This window comes from Oncorhynchus nerka, linkage group LG25 (assembly GCF_034236695.1).
Source record: "Oncorhynchus nerka isolate Pitt River linkage group LG25, Oner_Uvic_2.0, whole genome shotgun sequence".
Lineage (NCBI taxonomy): Eukaryota > Metazoa > Chordata > Actinopteri > Salmoniformes > Salmonidae > Oncorhynchus > Oncorhynchus nerka.
The window spans coordinates 15,288,342-15,309,656 of NC_088420.1; the positions used below are offsets into that span (position 1 = coordinate 15,288,342).

Sequence of the window (21,315 nt, forward strand, 5' to 3'; positions counted from 1 at the left end):
GCTCCTCCTCCCTCCACATTCTCCCTCTTCTGATTGGAGAGTAATGGTGGTTGAAATGGACCAAAGTCCTAAAAGCTGCCAATCTCACTGATGTCCCTTTGGAAGTGGCTTTCAGGTCTCAGAGGCAGAACTCAGCACTTTGAACATGCAGGAGCAAGGAGTCATGTTGCGACAGACATGACCTGCGAGTCTACAGCACTAGAAAGACCACAGGGCTCCTTCGTCCCTGAAATGGCACATTAAGACAGAATCATATTAGTTTACTTGGTGCGATATCGTGTTTTATCGTGAATGGGTTGTTATGGCTTTTGAAGTACCTGATTTCATAGCCTGAGGTTTCTGTAAATGAGGTGTTTGGACCTCTAACCACTGGGCCATGACATGAAGACACTGCTAGATGGTCTGATATGTTGCGTTTTCTTGGTCTGGAGCCAGGTAAAGCCACAGTTGAATGTTGAGCTCTAACTTTTCTCTAACTCTTGTTAGAAAACTCCCCCAGTAGTACAGTGTCCATATCAGGACAGCCTTAGTCTCAGTCCTGCTGAGATGGACAACGTACCTCAGGATTCAGTCTGAGTAAATGCAGTAAAGGTGTTTGTCCAACCATGCCCAGACCATAGGTTGATCATCAGTACAGGCTTGTTATTAGCAGAATGTGTGGCGTGGTAGCAGGTACTTCTACCTCTGAGCATGATAGTAGGGAACCACTACAGGAGCTATATTAAAAAACACACAAGTCATTAACTACAATCAGCTAACATTATTAAAACAATGACATCCTGATTATAGTTTGAAGTCAAGCGTTTAAGTAGAACAATTTGAATATATATATAGAGATAGAGAGAGAGGTGTCACTGTAGGTAAGAGACCCGTGTTTGGAAGACACTTGACCTCAACATGATAAATGTGCTCATTCCTAAAGCTTGCACACGAGAACGGCATCACAGAGGGCTATATTAAATAATTGTTTAATTTGACATACAAAAAACAGACATTTACATTTTAGTCATTTAGCAGACACTTATCCAGAGTGACTTACAGTTAGTGCAGCCATCTATCACAGGCATAGAAAGGACATTTTTCCTCAATAAAGTAGCTATTAGTAGAGTCAGAGCTAGAAGTCAAACTCATTTTCCTATATAATGATAAATGCATATGTTGATTATAATTGACAAATACCAAGTAATGTCTTACTTCATTAGGGTTTCCTTACATTATAAGTGGGGGGGGGGGTTTAATCAACTGAGGTAAACATAATTTTTCAATTTCCTTGAGTGTGTAAGGAAAATATTACTTCCCATGTACTTAAATGACTATCTAAAGGTCTGGTGCGCTGATAGCAGCCAAGAACAACCCTTAGTGTTTCTCAGTGCACTTGGATCAGTCTTCACTCCAATCTGCTTTCTTAGACATTTAGGATTACCTGGGCCAGGAGGCCTACTCAAGTTACCTCGCATCACAAGAACAATGTTATATTGAATTTGTACTACTTCTAAAACCCAGTAACATTTATGTACATAAACATTTTAACTGTTTGAGCAAACAGGTCCCCGTTACCATCTCTCCCTCTCCGTCGACCTCTCATTTCTTATCCTCTCTGACCAGCATCTCAACCTCTCTCATGAATCGCAGACAGAGCTCATCCTGCCAGGGCAGGGCCACACACTGGACGGCCACAGGAAGCCCCTCTCCACCAGTCACTGCCTGTAGACACACACAGCATGCCAAGCACATTAGTCCCAACCAATGATGTGCAGATCAGGGCCCGTACTCATAAATCATTTCATCAGAGTAGGAGTGCTGATCTAGGAAGTTGCCCACAGTCCATCCCTCGTAATCTAAAAGGCTAAACTGATCCTATATCAGCACTCCTTCTCCGAGACGCTTTTTGAACATGGGCCCAGTGATCTGATCTCTGCAACACAACAACCAGGACCTCCATCTACTGGTTAAATGTGGAACTGCAGCCTAAGATTCACAGGTTAGTAGCTACATGAAGACATACATTAATGAATAATTATGAGACCAGTGTTGTATCATGTGATTAGGCTACAGGTTGTGCCAGCTGCAATGGGTAGAATGGCTACTTCAAGTCAAGATGTAAATATATTTGTACTGTAAATATTTTAGGAGGAAGAGTTTGTGACTCCGACTACCTTTTTGTAGAGCTTGTCCCAGAGGTCCCCATAGTTTCCCTTGTAGTGCCTGAGTTCTTCCTCATCCTCTGCTGTAACCGTGGAGACAGGAACCACCCCAGCAGGGAAGTTAAGGAGATTGTAGATAATAGTGTAGGTGAGTGTACCTGGAAAGAGAGAAGGAGAAACAACTTAATCACACCACTATCTTGGAAAATATGGCATGATTAAGTCAAAAGAAAAGTCTCAAACCCCCAAAGGTTAAGTAAATCTTTGAGTGACTCCTAAGTAAATTATACAAGTGGCCTTGGACAACAAAATCAACTCTAAGCAAAAACAGTTAACTTCCTATGTTATAAAAGATAAACCTAAACCCCATTTCATAAGGTGTTAATTTGCCACAGAGAGGAGAGGTGGGTACAGACTGGTAAGCTGGCCAGAGAGGAGAGATGGGTACATACTGGTAAGCTGACCACAGAGGAGAGATGGGTACATACTGGTAAGCTGGCCAGGGTAGTTATGGATGTAGGCTGGACCAACCATGGGACACAGCAGCACATCCAGCTCACACCTCCTCCACTCTGCAATCACCTCATGTATGTAGTCCTTAGAGAACAGATAGAGAGCAACATTTCCCTCAGAACATTGACACTCACAGCCTTCTCACCAAAGCAAGATGTGTTTTCCAGAACAGAAATATAAAACGCAACAATTGCATATATTTTACTGAGTTACAGTTCATATGAGGAAATCAGTCAATTGAAATAAATTCATTAGACCCTAATCTTTGGATTTCACACTACTCGGAATACAGATATTCATGTTGGTCTCAGATACCTTAATAAAAAGGTAGGGGCATGGATCAGAAAACCACCATTTGCCTCATGCAGCGCGACACATCTCCTTCACTTAAGAGTTGATCAGGCTGTTGATTATGGCCTGTGGAATGTTGTCCCACTCCTCTTCAATGGCTGTGCGAAGACGCTGGATATTGGAACACGCTGTCGTACACGTTGATCCAGAGCATCCCAAACACGCTCAACAGGTGACATGTCTGGTGAGTATGCAGGCCATGGAAGAACTGGGACATTTTCAGCTTCCAGGAATTGTGTACAGATCCTTGCGACATGGTGCCGTGCATTAACATGCCGAAACATGATGGGTATGGTGGCGGATGAATGGCACGACAATGGGCCTCAGGACGTCATCACGGTATTGCTAAGCATTCAAATTGCCATTGATAAAATGCAATTTTGTTCATCGTCCGTAGCTTATGCCTGCCCATACCATAACCCCACTGCCACCATGGAGCACTCTGTTCACATCAGCAAACCACTCGCACACAACGCCATACACGTGGTCTGCAGTTGTGAGGCTGGTTGGAAATACTGCTAAATTCTCTAAAACATTGGAAGCAGCTTATGGTAGAGAAATTAACATTATCTGGCAACAACAACCGGTGGAGATTTTTGCAGCCAACAGGCCAATTACACGCTTCCTCAAAACTTGAGACATTGGTGGCATTCGTTTGTGTGACAAAACTGCACATTTTAGAGTGGCCTTTTATTGGCCAAAGCACAAGGTGCACCTGCGTAATGATCCTGCAGTTTAATCAGCTTCTTGATATGTCACACCTGTCAGGTAGATGGATTATCGTGGAAAAAGAGAAATGCTCACTAATAGGGATGTAAACCAATTTGTGCACAAAGTATATTAGTGCCTAGTTTGAGAAACAGACGCCTCACAAGTCCTCAACTGGCAGCTTCATTAAATAGTACCCGCAAAACACCAGTCTCAACGTCAACAGTGAAGAGGCTCCTCCGGGGTGATGGCCTTCTTGGCAGAGTTCCTCTGTCCAGTGTCTGTGTTCTTTTGCCCATCTTTTCTTTTTATTGGCCAGACTGAGATATGGCATTTTCTTTGCAACTATGCCTAGAAGGCCAGCACCTCAGAGTCACCCATTCACTGTTGACGTTGAGACTGATGCTTTGCGGGTACTATTTAATGAAGCTGCCAGCTGATAATGGGCCTCTGTATGCATATGTAGATATTCCATTAAAAAAATGATTGCCGTTTCCAGCTACAATAGTCATTTACATGATTAACAATGTCAACTGTATTTCTGATCAATTTGATGTTATTTAACGGGGGAAAAAAGTTTATTTTCTTTCAAAAACAAGGAAATTTCAATGTGACTTCAAACTTTTGAACAGTAGTGTACATATTACCTCAACCGGTGCCCCCACACATTAACTCTGTACCGGTACCCCCCTGTATATAGTCTCGCTAGTGTTATTTTATTTCTGCTACTTGTTACTTTTATTTCTTATTCTTATCCATATTTTTTTTGTGTCGTCTTGGCTGTGTGCTTAGGGTCGTTGTTCTGTTGGAAGGTGAACCTCACCCCAGTCTAAGGTCCTGAGCTCTGGAGCAAGTTTTCATCCAGGATCTCTCTGTACATCTTTCCCTCGATCCTGACTAGTTTCCCAGTCCCTGAAAAACATCCCCACAGCATGACGCTGCCACCACTATGCTTCAGCGTAAGGATGGTGCCAGGTTTCCTCCAGATGTGACACTTGGCATTCAGGCCAAATAGATCAATCTTGGTTTCATCAGACCAGAGAATCTTGATTCTCCCTGACCAAAGCCTTTCTCCCCCGATTGCTCAGTTTGGCCGGGCGGCCAGCTCCAGGAAGTCTTGATGGTTCTAAACTTCTTCCATTTAAGAATGGAGGGCATTGTGTTCTTGGGGACCTTCAATTCTGCAGACATTTTTTGGTACCCTTCCCCAGATTTGTGCCTCAACACAATTCTGTCTTTGAGCTCTACGGACAATTCCTTCGACCTCATGGCTTGGTTTTATACTTTGACATGCACTTTCAAATGTGGGACGTTATATAGACAGGTGTGAGCCTTTCCAAATCATGTCAAATCAATTGAATTTACCACAGGTGGACTCCAATCAAGTTGTACAAACTTCTCAAGGATGATCAATGGAAACAGGATGCACCGGAGCTCAATTTAAAGTCCCATAGCAAAGGGTCTGAATACTTATGTAAATAAGTAGTTTAAAAATATATATATATAAATTTGCAAAAATGTACTTCCGCTTTGTCATTATGGGGTATTGTATGTAGATAAAGGAAAAATAACATTATTTAAACCATTTTAGAATAAGGCTCTAACATAAAGAAATGTGGAAAAAGTTGAGGGGTCTGAATACTTTCCCGAATGCACTGTATATAACACAAACATAATATTGTCTATGACTTGTTCAATCGAATGCAACATCATTTTTAATAGACAAAGATATCAAGGTGTGAAATAATATTATGTAATCAAAACAAAAAATAAGAATTGTGCACACGCATGAAAGAGTCGCCAACAAAAGAGTTTTCTTCTGCTGCAGCCGTGGCTGTAAAAATAACTCATGGAGCGGTCACTTCGTTGACCTCTAGAGACTGACATGTGAACCACACCGATTGCCAAATGTATACCTACTTCCACATCCGCGTGATGTCTCCACAGATCTTGCACGGAGCTGGTGAAACAGGAAATGGAGTAATTCATTATGGTTACTTCTGTATTTCATAAACACTGTTACTGATAGAAACCTGGAGAACAGGGCTGATCAGACAGCTCACCCAACTCCACGCAGGCTATCCAGAGAGGCAGCGATGCGGGGAAACTGAGGGGGGAAAACGTGTCAGAAATATTCCCAGTTGACCAAATTCTCCAGCACTTTAGACCAAATGCAAACTACTCTTAACACCCTTATACCCCTGTTAACTCCTGAGGACAGGTGCACGTCATTTGGCGGATGTATGACCCCTATGTCTCTATACTGAATTTCCTTAAGCCCCCAGAAAGTATTTGGAATTGAAAAATGCATGTGGAATATAATCAAAACAAAAGCACTGATGCTACAGTTTCATTAATTGAATATGAAGAAGAAAGACTCACTCCTCCACAGGAATTACAATGACGCAGAACTGTGAAGGAGTCATTGGGTGGGGGAATGGTTTCTCCAACCTTCCCCTTCACTTACTATAGGCTTGAGGAGAATGGAGAGGATTTTCTTCACAGTGCGAGGCAGACTGTAGGGGATAATCTGATCCCTGAGACACGGGTCAACAGGCCCCCCTTTCCTGAAAAAACACACAAAAACAGGGATTCTTTAATTGACAACATATTTTAGTGTACTGGATAGTTCATTTCACTCCCAGGGACATTCATTGGGGTAGTTTTGCTAAACTCGTTGGGATTACTAGGATTACTCATGTTCATTAGGCCCAAAATGGAAGTAAACAGGTTGAAACAGGGAACAATACATTTTTTATTTAACTAGGTAAGTTGGTTAAGAACAGATTCCTATTTACAATTTACAAACCCGGACAATGCTGGGCCAATTGGGCTCCGCCCTATGGGACTACCAATCACGGACGGTTGTGATACAGCCTAGATTCAAACCAGAGTGTCTGTAGTGACGCCTCAAGCACTGAGACACAGTGCCTTAGACCGCTGCGCTACTCCGGAGGCAACCAATATGGACTTGTCTAATGAGAAACACAAATTTTTGTTTTTACGTTTCTAAATATTTTGCTACGGTGTGCCTTACTGAACACAACCCAGGGAAATTTGACTCACAGGTGACTAAGCAAGGTAGTGCATCCGTCGCCTAAGAGACCCCTGACAACCAGCTCATGCATGGCATAGATCAGCCTTGGGGGACTGAAGGAAACCAACTAGAGAGAGAGGGAGCGAGAGAGATGGGGGGGGGGGGGGGATAGCGCAAAAGATGGAGGGGTGGAGGGAGAGAAAGGAATGCAATTTGCAATTACATATCATTAGTCATGGATCAATCTAATTATGCTTATTTTTATGTTTCTGTCATTCAGCAGTCCAAGTCAACACTGTCTGATAAGTGTTCAACCAAGCTCTGATCTGGATTATCACAAATAGATCAGACTGGGGCTGAGGGGTACTCACCGTGTGCCCTGCTTTCTCCAGCAGGGCCTTGGTCTCCCTCAGGGCTCGGCCCATGCTTGGAGAGGGCATGGCATAGCCGTCATTCTCATAGTAACCGATCCTCAGGGGCTTGGAGCTCTGGTATACCTGGAGGAGAACAGAGGAAGAACAGAAAGATTTTCCATCTGCTATCACAAAATATAATAGTAATATATACTGAACAGAAATATAATAGTAATATTTACTGAACAAAAATATAATAGTAATATATACTATATAAACGCAACATGTAAAGTGCTGGTCCCATGTTTCATGTGCTAAAATAAAAGATAACAGAAATGTTTCAAACTGCACCAAACAAAAGTTGAGCACAAATTAGTTTACATTCCTGTAATGAACATTTCTCCTTTGCCAAGATAATACATCCACCTGACAGGTGTGGCAAAACAAGAAGGTGATTAAACAGCATGATAATTACACAGGTGAACCTTGTGCTGAGAACATTAAAAGGACACTAAAAATGTGCAGTTGTCACACATAGAGCTGTGTGTGTGGGGGGGGGCACGAAATTGTCACCCGGTGATTGTCGAGCAAATAAGTGTCGGTCTCACTGTAATTGACGGTTAATTAGCAAACACATTTAACATATCCTGGCTTCCACACATCCATCCATTATTTTAGACAGGTCTAAAGAAACATGATGTGAAGAAAATATAGTCTACTTCAGAAGAACAGAATGGCATACAGTGAGTTGTCCTTATGTTTGGTCCTGATCTAGCTATGGGCTAACACTAGTTCATTTAGTAGACAAGATTTGCTTAGTATTCCGTGGCATTATTTTATATAATGAAGAATACAAGTGAACAAAGCTGAATAAAATAGAAAGGATATTTTCTCAAAACGATGAAGGAGTGCACTCATGCGGTTAACAAAGAAATAGGTACTCCTATATGCTTAATTTAGGGTTTGTTCTACAAATGTTGCTTGGATTTTTAATACATTGTAAGGCTGCATGATGCTACTCCAATGATAATGATTTGAGAAAAAATAAAATGCTTAAAAGGGCATATGAGCTCTGCTTTGTTTGTTTTTTTGCAGGCTGTGCACACTTTGTCTGTCTCTCATTCACAATTTGAGAAGCACTTGATAATGCCTCAAATTTCCCAGTGGCATCCCCTTTGTGTGGCCATAATACACCCCTAAAATATATTTTTGCAGCCATTCTCCCTAAATGCTGCCTGCTCCGAAGAACCTCTCATCTCACTCACACGATCAGGTGTTTCTCACAGGCTACAAGTGAAGACAGACACATCAGGGAGGCAACTGCGTGCATCCTTATCCAATTCCAAGGTGCATATTGAAGATATTGGAAGAACTGTCCACATTTACTTTTCGTCAGCCAACAAGACGAGTAGGCCTAACGAACAGCAGAAGCACTAGCCTATGTCAATCTACTATCCCCCATGCTACAAAAGTCGACCTATTCTATTCTGTGCGAGAAATAAATATTCCCAACATAGTCTGGGACAGTTGTGTCATGCGATATATCCCAAATTAATATAACCACCACTTTTTTTAAACAATGTGGCTGACAACAGATTAGAACACTCGGCTTTAAAATATTGATCAACTATTAGGCTATTTCTTCACATTATGCATTGCATTGATGTCAGAGTGAGTAGAGGGACAATAGGGTGCCAAGTACCAGGCTACTAATCTCATCAGCAGCATCAGAGCTTGGAGAAGCCTAATTACCGTGACTAAACAGTCACATGGAATTTGACTGCCTTCATGACTAGAGACCGCCGGTGTGGCGGTAATTCGGTCACCGCAACAGCCCTATGCACACAACACAATGCAAGACATCAGAAGTTGAAGGAGCGAGCAATTGGCATGCTGACTGCAGAATGTCCTCCACAGCTGTTGCCAGATAATTGAATGCTCATTTCTCTACCATAAGCCACCTCAATCATTTTGGAGAATTTGGCAGTACATCCAACCGGCTTCAAGCCCAGAAGCTAAGATATGCATATTAGTAGATTTTCTAAAACTGTTTGAATTATGTCTGTGAGTATAACAGAACTCATATGGCAGGCAAAAACCTGAGAAAAAAATCCAACCAGGAAGTGGCAAATCTGAGGTTTGTAGTTTAACTCTTTGCCTATCCAAGATAGTGTACATTTGGTCCGATTGCACTTCCTAATGCTTCCACTAGATGTCAACAGTCTTTAGAACCTTGTTTCAGGCTTCTACTGTGAAGGAGGAGAGAATAAGAGCTGTTTGACTAAGAGGTCTGGCAGAAGGTCATGAGCTCAGTCTCACTTTTCTGGTTTAAGCATTCAACTTTCAAATAACTCTTTGTTGACTGTTGCTGGGTGCTATGGTCCGCCATCAGCACCAGCCTGTTAAAGACCTGGAGAATAAACCCTCCTCCTCACAGCTGCTTCTCCCTCTTTTCCTCCTGCCCCGCTACAAAGTTTCTCCCTGCAGGCAGTCACTGAGTCCGAGGTGCTAAAGGAGCTCCTGAAACTTGACCCCCAAAAAAACATCTGGGTCAGATGGTTTAGACCATTTCTTCTTTAAGATTGCTGCCCCTATCATCGACTAGCCTGTCTCCTTTCTGGGGAGGTTCCTATTGCTTGGAAGGCAGCCACCATTCATCATTTATTTAAAGGGTGAGATCAAGCTGATCCTAAATTTTATAGGCCTATCTATTTTGCCCTGTTTATCAAAAGTGGTCAACTGACTGGCTTTCTTGATGTCTATAATATTCTCTCTGGTATGCAATCTGGTTTCCGCTAAGGTTATGGATGTGTCACTGCAACCTTAAAAGGTCCTCAATTGTCACCACCGCACTTGATTCTAAGCAATGTTGTGATACTATTTTTATTGACTTGGCCAAAGCTTTTGATACGGTAGACCCTGCCATTCTTGTGGGCCGGCTAAAGAGTACTGGTGTCTCTGAGGGGTCTTTGCCCTGGTTTGCTAACTACCTCTCTCAGAGTGCAGTGTATAAAGTCAGAAAATCTGCTGTCTCAGCCACTGCCCGTCACCAAGGGTGTACCCCAAGTTTCAATCCTAGGCCCCACGCTCAATTTACATCAACAACATAGCTCAGGCAGTAGGAAACTCTCTCATCCATTTATTTGCAGATTATACAGTCTTATACTCAGCAGGCTCCTCCCCGGATTTTGTGTTAAATGCTCTACAACAAAGCTTTCTTAGTGTCCAACAAGCTTTCTCTACTTAACCGTGTTCTGAACACCTCCAAAACAAAGGTCATGTGGTTTGATAAGAAGAATTCCCCCATCTACAGCCGAGGGGTCAGAGCTTGAGGTAGTCACCTCATACAAGTACTTGGGAGTATGGCTAGACGATACACTGTCCTTCTCTCAGCACATATCAAAGCTGCATGCAAGAGTTAAATCTAGACTTGGTTTCCTCTATCATAATTGCTCCTCTTTCACCCCAGCTGCCGAACTAACCCTGATCCAGATGACCATCCTACCCATGTTAGATTACGGAGACATAATTTATAGATCGGCAGTTAAAGGTGCATTCGAACAAAGAGATGTTCTTTACCATTTGGTCATCAGATTTGCCACCAATGCTCCTAGGACACATCACTGCACACTATACTCCTCTGTAAACTGGTCATCTCTGTATACCTGTCACAATACCCACTGGTTGATGCTTATATATATATTAAACCCTCTTAGGCCTCACTCCCCCCTATCTGAGATACAGTTGAAGTCAGAAGTTTACATACACTAAGTTGACTGTGCCTTTAAACAGCTTGGAAAATTCCAGAAAATGGTGTCATGGCTTTAGAAGCTTCTGATAGGCTAATTGACATTTGAGTCAATTGGAGGTGAACCTATGGATGTATTTCAAGGCCAACCTTCAAAGGCAGTGCCTCTTTGCTTGACATCATGGGAAAATTAAAAGAAATCAGCCAAGACCTTGTAGAAGTCTGGGTCTTCCTTGGGAGCATTTTCCAAACGCCTGAAGGTACCACATTCATCTGTACAAACAATAGTATGCAAGTATAAACACCATGGGACCACGCAGCCGTCATACCGCTCAGGAAGGAGACGCATTCTGTCTCCTAGAGATGAACACACTTCGGTGCGAAAAGTCAAAATCAATCCCAGGACAACAGCAAAGGACCTTGTGAAGATGCTGGAGGAAACAGGTACAAAAGTATCTATATCCACAGTAAAACTAATCTTATATCAGCATAACCTGAAAGGCCACACAGCAAGGAAGAAGCCACTCCTCCAAAACCACCATAAAAAAGCCAGACTACGGTTTGCAACTGCACATGGGGGGACAAAGATTGTACTTTTTGGAGAAATGTCCTCTGGTCTGATGAAACAAAAATAGAACAGTTTGGCCATAATGACCATCGTTATGTTTGGAGGAAAAAGGGGGAGGCTTGCAAGCCGAAGTACACCATCCCAACCGTAAAGCACAGGGGTGGCAGCATCATGTTATGGGGGTGCTTTGCTGCAGGAGGGACTGGTGCACTTCACAAAATAGATGGCATCATGAGGTAGGAAGGTTATGTGGATATGTTGAAGCAGCATCTCAAGACATCAGTCAGGAAGTTAAAGCTTGGTCGCAAATACAGTGCCTTGCGAAAGTATTCGCCCCCCTTGAACTTTGCGACCTTTTGCCACATTTCAGGCTTCAAACAAAGATATAAAACTGTATTTTTTTGTGAAGAATCAACAACAAGTGGGACACAATCATGAAGTGGAACGACATTTATTGGATATTTCATACTTTTTGAACAAATCAAAAACTGAAAAATTGGGCGTGCAAAATTATTCAGCCCCCTTAAGTTAATACTTTGTAGCGCCACCTTTTGCTGCGATTACAGCTGTAAGTCGCTTGGGGTATGTCTCTATCAGTTTTGCACATCGAGAGACTGACATTTTTTTCCCATTCCTCCTTGCAAAACAGCTCGAGCTCAGTGAGGTTGGATGGAGAGCATTTGTGAACAGCAGTTTTCAGTTCTTTCCACAGATTCTCAATTGGATTCAGGTCTGGACTTTGACTTGGCCATTCTAACACCTGGATATGTTTATTTTTGAACCATTCCATTGTAGATTTTGCTTTATGTTTTGAATCATTGTCTTGTTGGAAGACAAATCTCCGTCCCAGTCTCAGGTCTTTTGCAGACTCCATCAGGTTTTCTTCCAGAATGGTCCTGTATTTGGCTCCATCCATCTTCCCATCAATTTTAACCATCTTCCCTGTCCCTGCTGAAGAAAAGCAGGCCCAAACCATGATGCTGCCACCACCATGTTTGACAGTGGGGATGGTGTGTTCAGGGTGATGAGCTGTGTTGCTTTTACGCCAAACATAACATTTTGCATTGTTGCCAAAAAGTTCAATTTTGGTTTCATCTGACCAGAGCACCTTCTTCCACATGTTTGGTGTGTCTCCCAGGTGGCTTGTGGCAAACTTTAAACGACACTTTTTATGGATATCTTTAAGAAAAGGCTTTCTTCTTGCCACTCTTCCATAAAGGCCAGATTTGTGCAATATACGACTGATTGTTGTCCTATGGACAGAGTCTCCCACCTCTGCTGTAGATCTCTGCAGTTCATCCAGAGTGATCATGGGCCTCTTGGCTGCATCTCTGATCAGTCTTCTCCTTGTATGAGCTGAAAGTTTAGAGGGACGGCCAGGTCTTGGTAGATTTTCAGTGGTCTGAAACTCCTTCCATTTCAATATTATCGCTTGCACAGTGCTCCATGGGATGTTTAAAGCTTGGGAAATCTTTTTATATCCAAATCCGGCTTTAAACTTCATCACAACAGTATCTCGGATCTGCCTGGTGTGTTCCTTGTTCTTCATGATGCTCTCTGCGCTTTTAACGGACCTCTGAGACGATCACAGTGCAGGTGCATTTATACAGAGACTTGATTACACACAGGTGGATTGTATTTATCATCATTAGTCATTTAGGTCAACATTGGATCATTCAGAGATCCTCACTGAACTTCTGGAGAGTTTGCTGCACTGAAAGTAAAGGGGCTGAATAATTTTGCACGCCCAATTTTTCAGTTTTTGATTTGTTAAAAAAGTATGAAATATCCAATAAATGTCGTTCCACTTCATGATTGTGTCCCACTTGTTGTTGATTCTTCACAAAAAAATACAGTTTTATATCTTTATGTTTGAAGCCTGAAATGTGGCAAAAGGTTGCAAAGTTCAAGGGGGCCGAATACTTTCGCAAGGCACTGTAGGTCTTCCAAATGGACAATGACCAAGTATACTTCCAAAGTTTTGGAACAATTGCTTAAGGACAAAGTCAAGGTATTGGAGTGGCCATCACAAAGCCCTGACCTCAATCTTATAGAAAATGTGTGGGCAGAACTGAAAAACCGTGTGCGAGCAAGGAGGCCTACAAACCTGACTCAGTTACACCAGCTCTGTCAGGAGGAATGGGCCAGAATTCACCCAACTTAATGTGGGAAGCTTGTGGAAGGCTACCCAAAACATTTTACCCAAGTTAAACAATTTAAAGGCAATGCTACTGATTGAGTGTATGTAAACTTCTGACCCACTGGGAATGTGAAGAAAGAAATAAAAGCTTAAATAAATCACTATTATTATTCTGACATTTCACATTCTTAAAATAAAGTGGTGATCCTAACTGACCTAAGACAGGGATTTTTTACTCTGATTAAATGTCAGGAATTGTGAAAAACTGAGTTTAAATGTATTCGGCTAAGGTGTATGTAAATTTCCGACTTCAACTGTATCTACTGCAGTCCTCATCCTCCACCCGTTCTCCAGTCACTTTCTGCTAAAGGTCCCCAAAGCACACACATCCCTGGGTCGCTCCTCTTTTCAGTTCACTGCAGCTAGCGACTGGAATGAGCTGCAACAAACACTCAAACTGGACAGTTTTATCTCAATCTCTTTTAGTCAAAGACTCAATCATGGACACTTACTAAGTTGTGGCTGCTTTGTGTGATGTATTGTTGTCTCTACCTTCTTGCCCTTTGTGCTGTTGTCTGTGCCCAATAATGTTTGTACCATGTTTTGTGCTGCTACCATGTTGTGTTGCTACCATGCTGTGTTGTCATGTGTTGCTGTCTTAGGTCTCTCTTTATGTAGTGTTGTCTCTTGTTGTGATGTGTATTTTGTCCTAAAAATATATATTTTAGGACAAAATACACATATATATATATACACACACACATATATGTATGTGTGTGTGTGTATATATATATATTAGGACAAAATACACACATATATATATATATATATATATATGTATGTGTATTTTGTCCTAATATATATATATTTTTTATCCCAGCCCCCATCCCCGCGGGAGGCCTTTCGGTAGGCGGTCATTGTAAATTTAAAAAAAAAATGTCTTAACTGATTTGCCTAGTTAAATAAAACTTGTTTATTTTCAGTACATGGGAATTTAACTGCAAACGGTAGTTATGTGCACTATGTCACCACACACAGCCTTTTATTCACAAGTCATTTTTGATGTAAACAAATCCCTGGTGGGGAAAATGTTTTGTTTTTATACAGATTTTACACAATTCACATGAAAATCTGTCACCAATTGGATGGAAACCTAGCTAATGATACGTATTCTATGATAAGAGAAACTTCACCCTGGAGCCCAAGTACAGATCATCTCCCACAATCTTAACCATTAGTGGGGGAAATGCAAAACTGACCCAAGACCAGCATCTGGGGGGGGGGGCAACTTCTCCCTATGATAGAGAACCCACCTGTTGGTTGAATGGGATGGGTGGTACCGTGGGGTCCAGTCTGAACATGTGGTCACAGAGCAGAGCCTGCATACAGAGAGCCAGGCTGTCTACGTCTCTTGCCATGGGCCCAAGGGACGACAGCACTGGAACAAGCACAACACAAACAACTTGTGTTATCGTGACAGTGGAAAGTCAGTCACTAAAAGCTAACAAAACCATTAGTTACCATGTCGTTACTATACCAGAGTTACTGTATATATAGCATTAAGCACCCTTTTGAAATAATTACTATATGTTCCACAGAATCAAAGCAGTGCTCACTTTTCTTTTGGAAATGCTTTTTTTGTAGACCTTATGAAGGACTGACAGAAGGGTCAAGTAAAATGTTATCTATTTATTTACTATGCATGAGCAGGGATAAAAGTTACATATTTGAGCCGTACCGGACTTTTGGCCCCGGATACAGGAGCTAGCACCTCGCAAACTAAAAAAAAAAAAGGAACAAAGAAAGTCAATATCTAACCAAGCCTGGGAGTCTTGTGACGTACTCTTTCTTTGAACTGTGCTCAAGGTTATGAGCATTGTAAATGATAACATGTTAGGCTGAGTCACCATGAGGCACACAGTTTCACTAACACACACTGACAGATACATTTGATAAAAACACTAAGGAACACTGACAGACATACTAAGAGTAACAGACCCAATAACACACCCACCCACCTCAGCCTGTTGGCCGTGGGCTTGAAGCCACAGATGCCACAGAAGGATGATGGGATGCGGATGCTGCCCCCGATGTCGGACCCTAAGCCCAGAACCGAGCCCCCTCCTCCGATCAGCGCCCCTTCCCCACCAGACGAGCCCCCTGACGTCTTCTGGGGGTTGTGGGGGTTCAGAGTCAGCCCATAGATAGGGTTACCACAGTCAAAGCTGGAAATGAGGACAATAAACATATTTTTAGGACATATTTAAAGGACTGCTTGCTAACATGACACATGGTATGACCAACCAGCTTTACTCTGGGTGCGGACTAGCCTGGTCTTAGGGCTTCGACGAGGACCACGTCCATACATTCCTCAATCACATTACTCAAGTCAAAGCTCTTGCACTAAATTACATGGCTTACTGTGGTGCACGTCTCACCTACTACAGTGTGTCAATGTAGTTCAAGTGTATGTGGCGATCAGTCACCAGTTGACATTGTTTGGTATCCAAATAATATTCTGAAACTCATTTGTTGCATTCACAAGTCTAAAATAACTATATACTTTTGCAGGCCTTGGGGCACGTTGGTCTTGACGAAGGGAATGGCGCCTTGTCTCTTCAGCACTTCAACTAGCACACTGTCCCCTGTGGCAGGCAGGTCCAATTTACAGATTACGCCACACGTAGAGTCATGACCCTAAACACAAAAACAAGAGGAAAAACTAAAACAAGGAAATCATTCATGTAAAAATATATTATTTCAGTAGACGTGCACATCTCTGAACCATGTTACCGGTAGGGCTATTGTCACGCGAGATTCAACTATACTGAACAAAAATATTAACGCAACATGAAACAATTTCAATGATTTTACTGAGTTACAGTTCATATAAGGAAATCAGTCAATTTAATTTAATTAATTAGGCCCTAATCTATGGATTTCACATGACTGGGAAGGGGCACAGGGAGGACATAGGCCCACCCAATGGGGAGCCAGGCACAGCCAATCAGAATGAGTTTTTCCCTACAAAAGGCTTTATTACAGACAGAAATACTCCTCAGTTTCATCAGCTGTCCAGGTGGCTGGTCTCAGATGATCCCGCAGGTGAAGAAGCCGGATGCGGAGGTCCTGGGCTGGTTACATGTGGTCTGCGGTTGTGAGGCCGGTTGGACGTCCTGACAAATTCTCTAAAATGACGTTGGAGGCGGCTTATGGTAGAGAAATTAACATTCAATTCTCTGACAACAACTCTGGTGGACATTCCTGCAGTCAGCATGCCAAATACACCTTCCCTCAAAGCATCTGTGGCCTTGTGTTATGTGACAACTGCACATTTTAGAATAGCCTTTTGTCCCCAGCACAAGGTGCACCTGTGTAATGATCATGCTGTTAAATCAGCTTCTTGATAGGCCACACCTGTCAGGTGGATGGATTATTTTGGCATAAAATAAATGTTCACTAACAGGGATGTAAACAAATTTGTACACAAACTGAGAGAAATGTGCGTTTTGTGCATATGGAAAATGTATGCAATATCCTATTTCAGCTCATGAAACATGGCACCAACACTTTACATGTTGCATTTATATATTTTTTCAGTATAGAAGCACAATCTCTGAACCCAGATCCATGTTACCGGTTGGGCTTATGTCATGAGAGTCAACTAGAAGCAAACAAACATATGTTACAGACAGGCCTACTGTGGAACAGCTTCCTGCACACAGATTAAGCCTTGTCCTAAAAAGCATACTCTATGGAGAATCTCCATTTAAAAGTGTTTTAGTCCAGGACTAGGTACAGGGGAAAAGGGCAATGAAACACATAATCAACACTACCTTGTATCCAATATTTTCCTTGATGCTGACAGGGACCCCATAAAGGAGACCAGCCTTGTGAGAGTCAACATCCTCCAGCTGATCCCAACTTTCCAGCAGGACCTCAGTGCAACAGTTCAGTCTCCTATTCACCTCCAAGGTCTGTGGGGAAACAGCATGGGATAAATCAATGGGACTGCTTTGGTAGATTGATAGGCCTAGTAGCATGGTCCCAGATCTGTTTGTGTTGTCAACTCCTATGGTCATGGTAACAAGAGCACAAACAGATCCCAAACAGATCTGGGACCAGGCTAGATTGATTACCACACCCCACAATAAATGTTGCCTAATAGGTGATAGTCCTTCAATACAACAACATGCATTGTTTTATACAATACAGCAGCAATTGTTTTGTAAACACTGCACAAATGATCCAGGCATGTCATCATACACTATGTACAAAACATTAAGGACACCTGATCTGTCCATGACAGACTGACCAGGTGAAAGCTATGATCCCTTATTGATGTCCCTTGTTAAATCCACTTCAAATCAGTGTAGATAAAGGGGAGGAGACAGTTTAATGAAGGATTTTTAAGCATAGAGACATGGATTGTGTATGTGTGCCATTCAAAGGGTGAATGGGCAAGACAAAATATTTAAGTGCCTTTGAATGGGTATGGTAGTAGGTACCAGGCAAACCAGTTTGTGTCCAGAACTGCAACGCTGCTGGGGCTTTCACAATCAACAGTTCCAATGTGTATCAAGAAAGGTCCCCCACCCAAAGGACATCCAGCCAACATGGGCCAGCATCCCTGCGGAACACTTTTGACACATTGTAGAGTCCATGCCCTGACAAAATGAGGCTGTTCTGAGTGCAAAAGGGGGTACAACTCGACTTTAGGAAGGTGTTCCTAATGTTTTGTACGCTCAGTGTAAACATATAGACCTTCAAGGCTGTCGGCTGTGACAATCGATTTAAATACATTAAAGTCAGTTAATGGTTTGCAGAAAACATTGCAGGAGTAGGATATGACCCGTCAAAGATCACCGACTTAGGGAACCGACAATGAAAACAAAACTATGGGGGGAAAAATGATGCAGTCCACAAAAATCCACAACATGCACATTAGAAATAGCTGGTATAAGCTATATGTGAATACTGGGGGTGTTGATTGGATTGTGCATTACCTTTTCCATGTATGAGTGGAACACAGCTTGTGGAGTTAGTGTTCCGTCCTTCAGTTGTTTGGACAGCTCAGCCAGGGACAGTGAGAGGATGAGAGAGGTGTCTGTTTCAGGGTGCTGACATGGGATTCAAAGAAGGAGAGTATGAACATTGGGTAGGCCTATACCACCAGATGTCTCTAACTACACATTCTGAAAATAAAAATGAAATGTCATGTTATCTCAGTCAGTGGGCTAGTCGTGTAGGGGGTCCTCTGAATACCCCCTACTCCTCTTTTCACTTGATGCATGCATGGCTAAGTGAAAACTGGTTTGAACTTGGAGTGAGTTTGACATGAAATTGATCAGTTGTGATCTAGTACTAGAGTGTCTGACAGCAAGTTCGAGTCACAGCTGTGTCTGACTAATCATCCGTGTTGAATGTTCATTCGTTGTTAGCTAGCTTTCGCTTAGCCTATTCATAGAGGCAGAATCCACCATCGGGTTCTCGAGAGCAAATTTTTGCGAAACTAAAGTCAAATTTACCGACTCGTTGAACTGACAGACAGCATGCTCTGCTCGTTGCAGCGACTTTTCTCTTCGCACTTTTGCCTTCTGAATTTTCTTCCACGACTGTTGGTGTCCGAACCATTTCAACAAAAGGACCAAGGCACTTGCACCGCATGCAGTGACTGTCAGAATCACTGTCCATTTCGGCTTTGCCCCAAAAATAAGTTGTTTATAGTTATCCATTCGGTCCATGACGCCTTTGTTAAAGCTATCCACATTGGACAACAGATTTTCTAAACTAATGTGGGAACGTTCCATGTATCATAAATATATATGGTGTGTGATTGCGGCCCGCAATTCGGGGCGTTCCTTACATGTAGTTTATTCATGCACCTACAGAAACGCCCCCTATCGAGCACGCCATCATCCTACTTGTGTGATACTTGATATTCGGGATTTCCCCTGATTGTCTATGCGATTAAAATGTGTGTCAAAAGGGAAATAAAACTATTATCTGAGTGTTTCCAGTGGCGAAAGACATGGTCTACCGGAGTCCTAGCTAGCTAACAAGTTAGTAGTGTCCTTCGCTCCGGGCTGCCGATCACCTGCCCTCGTGGTTAACAGAACTGCAGGAAAGAAGTACATTGTCTACGGGTGTGCTAGGTATCGTTAGCTACCGAGGTAAAGCTGGTTGTCACAGAATCATCAAGCTAGATATGATGTATTCTATAAATGTCTAGCATACTTTTACGACCTTTGTTTTGAGTAGAAATGTCAGTGTTGACTTGATAGAAATACATCAAATCTATAAAATGCCATTTTAAAGCGGTATAAATCAATAACTAATTCACTGTTTGTCACAGAAACATTAAACTAGGTATGATTTATTCTATACATGTCTAGCATACTTTTACAAGCTTTTTTGAGGGGAAAAAAATCCGTTTTGATTTGATAGAGGGCATGTAGTACGTCTAGAGGGCGTGTGGTCAAAGTTCTAACGAGTCTGTTATACCCTATTAGAAGGGACCCGGCAGAAGATTCTGCATCTTCAGTCATAATAAATTAGATTACAGAAAGAAACTACGGGATGAAGGGGTCAGGCCTGACTAACAAAGAAGATAGGTGGATGGATCATGAGAACCAAGATGATCAACATGGACATTCCACGGCGGAGATAAGGAAAAATAAGAGTGAACCATAACATACATTTTTACTGTATATATATATGTAAAAATGTATATATATTAGCATGGGTATTGAAAGATATCAGAGGGTGGATAACAAAAAAAATCACTAATATAAGAAGTACATGTTTGATTATGATTTGCCTCTGAACTGTATGTGAACACCTCTGCAATCTACTGGCACTAACCATTAAAACTAGGACTTTAACCAGGCTCTACACTCAGTTGCCACTTTATTAGGTTCACCACGCTGATTCACAAAAATAAATTGCTCCTACATACAGCAAGTCCAGCGGTCTTGGCTTACTAGGCACTAAAGCATGCGGAGAAGTATTCAGGTATTCTGTTACTGTTTGTTTGAACTTTAGAACGTGCAAAATGACAACACAGTCTGTGATGGTCTACAAAACTGTTTTTTTATTATAATTCCAACACTCAGCTTTTACTGACTGTAATAAACTCCAACTGGACTTAAGAACTTGAACAGTCTATCTCCTTCCCCAGTTTCATCAACAGTTTTGAATTCACGCTGTTCCAGATGCAAAGGGGGGTTGTACCTAATAAAATTACCACTATCTATAGACTTTCCAGAATGTGTTCTGGGAATACCCGGGGTTATTAAACATTTGCCTGTAAGTGTTGAACAGTTGAATCCATTACCTCAAGGGAAAAAGACTGAAAAAGGAAATACTGATCATGGAAAATACATTTTGGGAGGTTTAATGTACTTTGATGTACCTACTGTAGTTATTATAATTAATGTTACATATATTTCTAAATTCTGCTTGGTGATATCATGGAACCTTGCTGTTTTTATGTCTTGGCCTCTAGGGGAGGTGTTATTTTTTTATTTTGGCCACTAGATGGCAGCAGTGTGCGTGCGATGTTTTAGACTGATCTAGTGATTGAGACTGCCCAAATGTGCCTAAATATAACTGTGCACTCTCCTCAAACAATAGCATGGTATTATATCACTGTAATAGCTACTGTAAATTGGACAGTGCAGTTAGATTAACAAGAATTTAAGCTTTCTGCCAATATCGCATTAGCCTATGTTAGCTCAACCGTCTCGTGGAG

The 21,315-nt window shown here is 42.0% G+C and overlaps 1 protein-coding gene across 1 annotated transcript; it reads right to left on the reverse strand.

Annotated features, from left to right (window-relative positions):
• Positions 1 to 952: 952 nt before the first annotated feature.
• On the reverse strand, positions 953 to 19,388 carry LOC115109069 (fatty-acid amide hydrolase 1-like). The gene is made up of 15 exons (XM_029633643.2): positions 19,091 to 19,388; positions 18,569 to 18,682; positions 17,399 to 17,539; positions 16,126 to 16,259; positions 15,581 to 15,787; positions 15,301 to 15,341; positions 14,876 to 15,000; positions 7,125 to 7,250; positions 6,783 to 6,880; positions 6,184 to 6,283; positions 5,780 to 5,823; positions 5,637 to 5,676; positions 2,633 to 2,741; positions 2,157 to 2,302; positions 953 to 1,704 (listed from the first exon to the last, which is right to left on the reverse strand). Exons 1-15 carry the CDS (start codon positions 19,370 to 19,372, stop codon positions 1,582 to 1,584), a joined length of 1,830 nt encoding a protein of 609 aa, XP_029489503.1. The 5' UTR covers positions 19,373 to 19,388; the 3' UTR covers positions 953 to 1,581.
• Positions 19,389 to 21,315: the final 1,927 nt, after the last annotated feature.